We start from the raw sequence: 10,839 nt of genomic DNA, 5'->3' as shown, positions 1-10,839 counted from the left end.
CGTACACACTACATGTAAAATATAGATAATTTTGTGTTTGTTTAGCTAACTTATTTTTTGTCAACTTATTTTACTATTCAGCTTATTTTTGTTACTCTTTATGGGTCACACTGCACTTTTTGGTATTATTCATAGGTCTTACTGTACTATTTCAACTAACATTTACCTTTATGTACATTACTTTCAGCAAAAAAAAATTTAGTTTTGCAAAATAAGCAAATATCAAATAAACTCTGTGTCCACATTTTACACCTCGTGTATAAAAAGTATAGAGTATATATACACTATTAGTGTGAAGTGATACTTTTCCAATTATAAAAACTGTTTGAGATTTATCTAAACTTGTAATTTAGTTATTTGTCCTTAAAAAAAAAAAAAAAAGACATTTAACTTTTATAAGGATTCTTTATAAAAGCAGTCGTTTATATCTTCTAATAAAATATCATATCAAACCTTTTCAAATAAAAAAATATTAATGATACCACATACTCCATAATTGTGTATCACGCCTCTTTGTTTCCTATCTTAAAATAACTTTATATCACATAGCAATCAACTTTTGGCCTATCCTGTATATGGACTATGGAGTGTGCACAAAAGAAATAATTTTTACAAATTTTCCTTCAAAGTTTCCGGATATTTTCCTCAAATCATATCATATCTCATATATATATATATATATATATATATATATATATATATATATATATATATATATATAAAAGAAATAATTTTTACAAATTTTCCTTCAAAGTTTCCGGATATTTTCCTCAAATCATATCATATCTCATATATATATAATAATTTTTACAAATTTTCCTTCAAAGTTTCTGGATATTTTCCTCAAATCATATCATATCTCATATATATATATATATATATATATATATATATATATATATATATATATATATATAAAATAAAAGTTGGGCCGTGATTACATCAAGTGACTACACCAAATTAAAGCAAATTTTAGATAATTACTTTACAACTTTGTGCTTATCACTTCCACTTTTGTATTTATCAACAAGATAAAATATTCAATTAGGTGTTTTTTTTTATTCCAAAAAAAAAAATTGATATTTTTGATGTTCATTACTTTATCTCATTTTTAAAAACAAGATAAAATATTCAAGGGAAAAAAAACTTGGTGACAATGGAAACCTGAGAAAGAACTTGAGGTTTCCTTTTTTTCTTTTTTTCTTTTTTATACAAGATGAAATAGAGCTATGTAGGTAATCTTGGAAGAAGTATATTGCCAAAGGTATGTATTGTCTCCATCTTTCCATCTATCTATGTTGTGGGAGTCTAGGACTGTTCCATTAACTTAAAATAAAACAGTTTTATCCTCTATTATCATGCTTAATGTATATATCATGATTTTGTTTTTTAGGGTAATAGATTTGATTTAAATATCTTGGAATTTATTCAAGAAAAAAAAAAGGGGGGGGGGGGGGGGGGGTAGGGGGGGAACCCATCTTCCAGAATTGGAGGCAAAAGCCAAAAGATGGTATATATTTCTATTGGCATGGAAGCAATAAGGCCTCCTCGTATATGGAACATGTGCTAGAGGTATTTTATTTGTTTAACTAATAAGAATATTTATTTCCCTAAAGTTAATTTCAGCTAGAGATTTTGTCAAAGGTTGCAACCATGACATTCCAATAATGTAAAGCTTGCTCCTCTTTCATTTCCAATAATATAAAACTTTGATCTGGATAAGTGCATCAATTCCGTGTAAACTTGGCCTAGATACTGCTAATCGTTTTAAGCTTGTCACAGCATTCTTTTATTTATTTATTTTTTTTTTTATTTATTTTTTTTTTTTTGACAATGGAACATTTCATTAACTTTCAAACAGATACATTGTTCAAATAGATTACATCATTGAGCACTTGCTCTGCGATAATTGGGGGGTATCCTCCACCCAAATAACAATGCCTAGGACAGACGTAGCACTTTCAGCTAGCATGTGAGCTGCTCTATTGCCATTTCTGTTAACATGGGCAACACTCCAATTGTTGAACCAACTTAGGCTTTGACGAGTTCCTTCCAGCACCTTATGAATAGACCACGGTGGAGGGGTAGCCTTTGACAAAGCCGAGGCCACCACCATTGAATCACTCTCTATAACAATATCTTTCAATCCCAAATCCCAAGCAAGAAGGATTCCTTCTTCCACAGCCACAGCCTCAGTCTCCAATGCCTTCAAAGGGAGCTCAATCTTCTTACACATTTCCCCCATTAATTGACCCCGATCATTTCTGATTACAACCCCTATCCCACAGCAGCCAAACTCCTTAAATGTTGCTCCGTCCACATTTAACTTGTAAAAGCCCTGCCTCGGTGGGGACCAGGTAGCAAGGGTGGTGCGTGGGGGGTTTTCCTTAGGAATTTCATCTTGTCTAACCTCCTTGATGTACTCAATGACTTCCTTGGCAATCCTGTTCGACTCTTTACGTTGCCCTCCATGCTTGACGAGGTTTCTGTGGTTCCATAAGTTCCAGGCTATTATTGCAAAGAGCTCCCAATCCATCTCAGATTTAACTTCCCTCATCATCCAAACAATATCAATAAACTCCTTCAATGTGTTCTGAATAAATGGCAACTTAAGTCTTGTCGCACCCCATACTTCAACAGCAAACTTGCACCCCCACAGTGTGTGGCTTGAGGTTTCACTCAAGCCACAGAAATCACAATCATCTTTCATAATAATTCCTTTTGACTTCAAACGATGCTTGGTTGGAAGGATGTTTTTGCACGACCTCCACATGAATTGCTTTATTTTGTTCGGGTAATTAAGTTTCCATATCTCTTTCCACATTGTTCTCAATCTTGTATTATCAGAACTACCACCACTTTCAGTGCTAGCCTTGCCTTCCTTCAACCACTTTTGAGCTACTTTATACTCGCTTTTTATAGAGAAGTGACCCATAGGAGTCCATGCCCAGATTAGAGAATCGAGTGAGAGGCGAGGGCTAATGGGGATGCCAAGGATTACCTCAGCCTCATGGGGAAGGAAGTAGCTTTTAACCCATTTTGGGTCCCATCTTTTCAACTCCTCATCGATGAGGCAAGACACCTTTTATGAGTCAAGTACTGAGGTTCTCGGGTTGACAACCTTGAAGGACTTCGGGGTAGGAATCCATCTATCCTTCCATATGTTCACACTCTCCCCATTGCCTATAATCCATCTAGAGCCTCTTATAACGACTTCCTTTGCTGCCATGATACTTCTCCATGCGTAGAATGGTTTCCTCCCCACTTGGGCTTCCCTAAATGAGCACCCTGCAAAGTATTTCGCTTTGAACACCCTATGGACCAAGGATTGTGGGTTTTGTTGAATTCTCCAACCTTGTTTTGCGAGGAGAGCAAGTTTGAAAGCCCTAAGGTCTCTAAAGCCCATACCCTCTTCATCCTTCGAATAACAAAGCTTTTTCCAAGCGACCCATGCCATTTTCCTCTCCTTTTCTTTTTGCCCCCACCAGAAATTGCTCATCATGGCATTCAAATCCTTGCACAGCCCTTCCGGAAGTTTAAAGCAGCCTATTGTATATGTGGGGGTGGCTTGAGCAACTGCTTTAATGAGAATTTCTCTACCCGCACTAGACAACATGTTAACTTTCCACCCCGCAATTTTCCTACCCACCTGATTTTTGATGCGATTGAAAGCTTTCTTTTGCATCTTCCTACTAACGGGGGCAGCCTAAGGTACTTTTCATGATGCTAAATGATTTGGGCTCCAAACATTCGTTTAACAAGGTCCTGGACTTCCTTGCTAGTGTTCTTACTGAAAAATAAGGAGGTCTTATCCTTATTTAGTTTCTGCCCCGACTCCCTCTAATAATCTTCAAGGATCTTCAGAACCCTTTGCCCTTCATCAACTGTAGCTCGGCTAAAGATTATACTATCATCGGCGAAGAACAGGTGGGAAATCTTTGGAGCACCCCTGCTGACCACAACCCCCCTAATGCTACCTTCCATCTCTTCCTTCCGTATCATCGCGGATAGCCCCTCCGCACACAGTAGGAACAGGTACGGGGATATTGGATCTCCTTGTCTAAGATCCCTAGACGGGGTTATTTTGCCTTTTGCCTCCCCTTTAATCAACACCGAATAAGATACAGTGCTAATACACATCCTTATCAACTCAATCCATCTCTCATGGAATCCCATCTTACCCATAACCACCTCCAACTATCCCCATTCCACTCTGTCGTAAGCTTTACTCATATCGAGTTTTATGGCCATTAGGGCATCTTTCCCCTTCCTTCTCTTGTCAATGCAGTGCATTGTTTCGAACGCTACGAGTACGTTGTCCGTTATGAGTCTCCCTAGAACAAAGGCACTCTGAGATTCATTTTTCACTTTTGCAAGGATTCTTTTCAGCCGATTAGCAAGTACTTTGGAGATAATCTTATAGATGATGTTGCACAAGCTAAACGGTCTAAAATCAGTGATTTTTTTAAGAGAATTGACTTTTGGGATGAGGCATATGTAAGTGTCATTTATGCCACTCGGCATTACACCCGACTTAAGAGTATTCAACACAAAATCTATAACAGAATTACAAACTATATCCTAGTATTTTTGATAAAAACAAATAAGGGACATACCATCTGGGCCCGAAGCTTTAGTGGTGTGCATTTGGTTGAGCGCTCTCTAAACCTCCTCTGCCTTGAATTCTGCTGTCAACATGTCATTCATCTCTTGGGATGCTGTGGTACGGATGGCATCGAGGCTTGCAGCATAACTTGTAGGTTGGCCTGTCTTGAACATGGTAGAAAAATACTCTAACATATTTCTCTCAATTCCCTCCTGCTCTTCTTGCCACCTCCCCTCCAAATCCATTAATCCCATGATGTTGTTCTTCCTCCGCCTTTGGTTAGCCGTGGCATGAAAGAATTTAGCGTTCTGATCACCCCATTTCATCCATAAGGCCCTCGATCTTTGGCTCCACATGATTTCCTCCCTAGTTAAAACCTCATTGGTTAAAACCTAATTTATTTCCTTTTTTAAACTTTGTATCTCCTCAGCATGTTCATGAAGGCTATTGAGCGATTCCAGTTGTTGTAGTCGATCCCTCTTCTATTTTAGCATGTGATTCATATTTCCAAACTCTTCACAGTTCCACCTTTGAAGCCGCATCTGGCATCTCTTCACTCTATCCATAATCTAATTACTCGAGTCTCCTCCAACTGGACACCACGCCAAATCCACCACCTCTTTGCACCTCTCATCCCTTGTCCACATTGCCTCAAATAAAAATCTCCTCTTGCCTCATTTTCGGGCTGGTTTATTTCTAAGCTTCAAGATCATCAGACAGTGATCTAAAATTGACATGAAAGAGTGTAAGATCCTTGCCTCGGCAAACTTCTCTGTCCATCCTTCATTAGCTACCATACGGTCCAATCTAAGTCATGTTCGTTGAGCTCCAAAGCAACCATTGCACCATGTGAACTTTTTCCCAACAAAACCAAGGTCACACAGTCCACATCTATTGAGGCAATCCCTGAAGGCCTCCATTTGTCCTACATCTCTATCCGCACCTCCAAGCTTTTCGTCGGGGTGCACTATTTCGTTGAAGTCTCTGAAGACAACCAACAGCATGTCACATTGATTTCAAAGGGCATCTAATAACTTCCATGATATATCTCTTTTACTCGAATCCGGTTGAGCATAGAATCCTATGGCACGCCATGGGTCCGGGGAGAGCACGCCGTGAACCACCACATCAACATGTGAGTTTGAGCAGCTCTTGAATCTAATGTCAATGCCCTCTTTCCATATAAGTGCAATGCCCCCACTCCTACCGTCACTGGGGATGATAATCCCCTGCATATACTTTAGCTTCCGTTGAATTCCCTTCATCCGACTAACTCCAGCCTTCGTTTTCGCCAAGATGACCAAGGTGGGGTCTTTCGCTTTCACCTTGTCGGTGAGAATACGAACCGCCAGGGACGACCCCAGTCCCCGGCAATTCCATGCGAGTAAACTCATCGGGCTCGGCCGTGCTGCCCAGCAGCTACCGCCTCACCGCCATCCCTATTGTTTTCATTCTCTAGGTTTACATTAGCTTTCCCTTTTCCCTTACTTCGTTTCTGACTTGGGAGATTCGGGTCAAGCTCTTCTAGTGGTGTAGGACCTTCACGTTTCAAAGTTTTTGGGTTTTCTTCATTTTGGGCTGGCTTGGATTTTACTTCCCGTGCTAGCCTCTTCCAATGCCCACTTTTTGGGCCCAATTGCTCCGCAACCCGCCCCTGCCCTGAGTCGTAAGTCATAGCCATTAGGCTTTGATTGCTAATTGGGCCACTGCTAGCCTTTGCCTGTTTATTGGTTCGCTAGTTTGGCGCGAGACCAAATTCAAAAACAGGGTCCCTCTCATGGCTAGTTGACTCATCCCATTGCGTAGCCACCTTTTTGTTTGTTTGTACTGTAACTAGCCTTTCTAGTGTTTCCTCCAAAGAGGTACTTACCTCAACCATCTTTCTCGCCCCTCCCTTCCTACATCCATTTTCGTGTAAGGCCTCAAGTAAGCCTTTGGCTTCTGACACTGATATCTCCATTGGAAGATTTCCATCCCAAGATGGGGGTTTAATCACGTGACCACCGTCTGAGCCTTTGTCGCCTTGTGCTACATGAGTCAACTCATCATGGATTGTCATGCCATCTCCGTTTGCTCGTTGACTGAAATCAGCGTTCACCCCGGCCTTGGTCTGAGAAGTTCCCTACCCATACCTTATGATCGGGTCACCCCTCAACCAAGGTCCATACTGGAGACACTCTTCTGCTGCCTGATTATTGGCTCCTGTCTTATCGGGGCACTCCTTTAAGGCATGGTTGAGCATTCCGCACCAATAACAGAAGTTCGGTAATCGCTTATATTTGAAATTTATCCACCGACTCTCTCCTCCTTCAATGGTGAGTTTCTTTCCTCATACTAACCTCTTAGTGACATCTATTCGCACACAAAAGCGCAAACACCTTCCCCATTGTACCCCGGATTCTGGCACGTCCACCTCCAGAACCTCACCTAATTTCAACCCTATCGCCCAACCCGTTTCTTTCGTTTTGCTCTTTAATGGGAGATTGAATATTTGGACCCAGAAAGGAGCCCACTTCAGAGTTATCTCCTTTGGCGTTAATTCCCCTTCGAAATCTTGGAGAAGGACCAGTTGTTTGTCGTAGCTCCACGGGCATAAGTCTAACACCTTTTTCTTGTCCCTGCCGTCGCTGAACTCAACTAGATAGAGGTCCTCCTCTATTTCAGAGATTTAGACACCCTTATTTGGTTTCCACATCATTCTCAAATTTTTCCTCAGAGCATCCAAGTTGATACTTTTGTGCGATAGAATCTTCATCACAACATAGTTTTTCCCTATTTCTCTGGCAGCTCTCGTACAACTACTCCCAAGCACAATATCTTCATCCTCCTCCTCAGTGAAGGAGAGCTTATTCCATTGTTTCTCAAGTTCTTCGGCCATTATCCTTCTCTACCCTGTTTTCCTTTCGTATGGAACCTAAACAGCTAGCGTATTACCTACCAGGATAAGACAACTGATTCAGACAGGAGAACAAACAAAGACCTCACTTAATGGAGGTCACTACACTTCTTGCAAGTGAAAATTGCAAGACACCCATTGCTTCCACATGCTCTAGAGCATGAGAGCACATAATTAAAAAAATTTTAACCCTTGAAAGTATTTTATGCACACCACAGGGGTAATGAGAGTTTATACTTTATATATATGGGTTGGATTAAAGTTACACCCGGTGTAATGCACCACCCAATATATATATATATATATATAGAACATGTAATTCAACGATTAGCATGAAAATTGGCGGGCATGTTAAGAACATATAGAACATGTAATTCAACAATTGAATTTTCAAAATAAGAATTGAATAACAAGTTATAAGGTAATGTAACATAGCTTAAATTTACACTAGGTGTAACTTAAACCCAACCCATATATATATATTACAAATGGTGCCTGCCCATGTTGTGTGTAGGACTGCACAAATTTTTATTTTTTTTTTGTTTTTTTATCAGATTTAAACAAATTGTTTCTCTTACAATTCCAATGTAAACACTTTGTTACAAATAATTACAAATGTCATTATAAGATCGTCTATATGTTAGATGAGAATTTTAAAATTATGTATAATTAATATTCATTTACTTAATGCTTCTCAAATCAAATTGAGAAATGATATGTCCACAACATTTTCACAATATTTTTACAACAAATCCTAAGTGGCAGGATGTTACTGGTTGTTATTGTTGGGGCAAAAAAGTAATCTTAGTGTTAGGTTCAAATTTGAACCAATAACAACTAACCACCTATGATTTGTTGTAAAAATGTTGTGGACGTAGCACCTCTCAATCAAATTATATAATATATACTCCCCCCATCCCCATTTGTTTGTCCTGTTTGAAAAGTTAAATTTTTTAAGAAAATATCACTTATTGTTTTGTCTGCCTTATAAAAATATATAAATTTACAAAATTACCCTTAAATAAATTTATCATTTTTTTTAAAGAGTTATTCTTAATGAGGCAACTAAAAAAGTGCCTCAATTAGATTGAGTTTTTAAATATTTGTTAGTTTTCTTTTCAAATAGTTTTAAATTGAAAGTAGGGGTATAATAGGAACACTAGTAAATTAATAACTTTTATTTTTAGAAATATGACAATATTTTGGGACATCTCAAAATGGAATAGAAGATAAATAAACTGAGACGAAGAGAGTATTATACAAGTTTATGAATAGAACCGTGCAACACACGGGACTACAACTAGTATATTATTGTATGAAATAATACTCTCCTATAGGATCTGCCCCTTGCTTGCTCCAACCATATCTATTTATGATATAATTGGGTTGATTGATCCTCTACTCTAACCCTTGCCATAAAAGGTTTATATAATTGCAACAAATTAATTCATATCCTCTCTAACAGACTCACACTACGATTTCCTTTACAAAATATTACATTTAAAAAAAAATTATTCCTAACCATAATTATAGACAAAAATGACTCTTCACCTTAAGGTTTGTACCAATGACACTCTCCATTTGGGTTTGTATAAATAAGTATGAAAATTTTTCTAAAATAAAATATTCCATCAAGAAAGTCATGGCGTGAGAAAGCCTGAACTCGTCCTCCGTTTATGTTTGATAATCCTTCACCAAATGTTAACTCTTTTGTAAACTCGGAAATGTATGGTTTGTATTATGGCAGACTCACAACTGCCACTACTGCTACATTGGCCATTCTGGCTAGCTAATCTTTACTGAAATTTCCTTTTAACCAAAAAAAAAAAAAAAAAAGCCTGAACTAATCTATTACATTTATGCAAACATAAAGGAAAGTATTATTTCACCTATAGCTGCAGGGGAACATCACTTTGTAAAATCTCAAAACAGGTTGATGTAATAATAATAATAATAATAATAATAAAACTCTTTGCGCTCTTTTAAATTTGCTTTAACAGACCTAACCTAATTTCAAAAGCCTAAAATATTTTCTCTTTTTTCAGATTTTTTTTTAAAATTTACTTAAAAAGACCTACCTTAATTTGATTTAGATTTTTTGAATTTTTTTTCTAATTGAACTATTAGCGTACTTACTTTTGACTTCATTGATGAGATATCATCTCTACCAAATTCAATTCAACTATTTTACTTGACTAATTGATGCTCCATACCATTAGATTCATCCGTCAAAGAGCAATGTTACATACACAACACTTTTCACAATGTTGACAGGTTTATTAGTTTTCATCTAAACCCATGACTTTATCATCTACCATTTATAGTTTGCCAACTCGATTATGAAATATTTTCTGATTGTGACTCTACTCTCTAGACTTATTGCTCCACCAAAACCAGCTCTTTTAGTTTGACACACTACACCCCAGCATTGGACTCCTATTTAGTAGGATATACATCCATGTCGTCTTTCTTAACAACTACAATCGGTACAGAGATATGTCAAAAGCAAAAAAAAGAAAACAAACAAACAAAACCAAAACAAAACAAAACAATCAGTACAGAGGGACTAATGGGACCACAAATGCAAATTGTTATCATTCCTCACAACACACTATCAACAACCCATTAAAAAGATATCAACAACTAATAATGCAGCTTTTTTTTATGTTAAAATGCAGCTTTGATTAGCCGCAACTTACTCTCTTCTTCTTTTTTATATTTGTTTGGTAGGATGTCATCTACTTTCCTTTTTATTATTATGGTCAATTATACTTTTAGTCCTAGAAATATGGGATAAATTCAATTTTGGTTCCTCAAATTTAAAAAGTTCACATCTTAAATTACTCAAATTTTCAAAAGGTAAACTATTTAATTCCCCATTAATTTTTTGCCAATTTTATGCTATCCAATAGTTACATAAATGGACACAGATGGAATGACTCAAATCAAAGCAATATATAACATTAGGGACAAAAATTCCTAAACTTAGTAATTTAACCCAACTTCTTAGTATAAGCCTATTTTTGCACACATAATAACCCTGTTCCAGATAATGCACACTGAATTACTGTTACCCCATCAATTTTTTGCCAATTTTATGCTATCCAATAGTTACATAAACGGGCACAGATGGAATGACTTAAATCAAAGCAATATATAACATTAGGGACAAAAATTCATAAACTTATGGTCCGTTTGAATTAAGGGAGAGGGAGAGGGGAGTAGAGTAGAGTAAATTTAGCACAAAATTAGCTTATTTTTAGCCAACTCTGCTCTACTCCCCTCCTTTTCCCCTCCATCCAAACAGGTCATTAGTAATTTAACCCAACTTCTTAGT

General features: G+C 37.3%; 2 protein-coding genes across 2 annotated transcripts; both read right to left on the bottom strand.

Moving 5' to 3' along the window:
* Positions 1–3,085: 3,085 nt before the first annotated feature.
* LOC142628974 (putative mitochondrial protein AtMg00310) lies at positions 3,086–3,685 on the bottom strand. The gene has a single exon (XM_075802993.1). It carries the CDS (start codon positions 3,683–3,685, stop codon positions 3,086–3,088), a length of 600 nt encoding a protein of 199 aa, XP_075659108.1.
* A 1,733-nt stretch (positions 3,686–5,418) lies between these two features.
* On the bottom strand, positions 5,419–6,000 carry LOC142628973 (uncharacterized). Its single transcript, XM_075802992.1, has 2 exons — positions 5,642–6,000; positions 5,419–5,590 (listed from the first exon to the last, which is right to left on the bottom strand). Exons 1-2 carry the CDS (start codon positions 5,998–6,000, stop codon positions 5,419–5,421), a joined length of 531 nt encoding a protein of 176 aa, XP_075659107.1.
* Positions 6,001–10,839: the final 4,839 nt, after the last annotated feature.

This window comes from Castanea sativa, chromosome 3 (assembly GCF_040712315.1).
Source record: "Castanea sativa cultivar Marrone di Chiusa Pesio chromosome 3, ASM4071231v1".
In the NCBI taxonomy this organism is placed as follows: Eukaryota; Viridiplantae; Streptophyta; class Magnoliopsida; order Fagales; family Fagaceae; genus Castanea; species Castanea sativa.
This window is presented reverse-complemented; position numbering and strand designations above follow the sequence as displayed.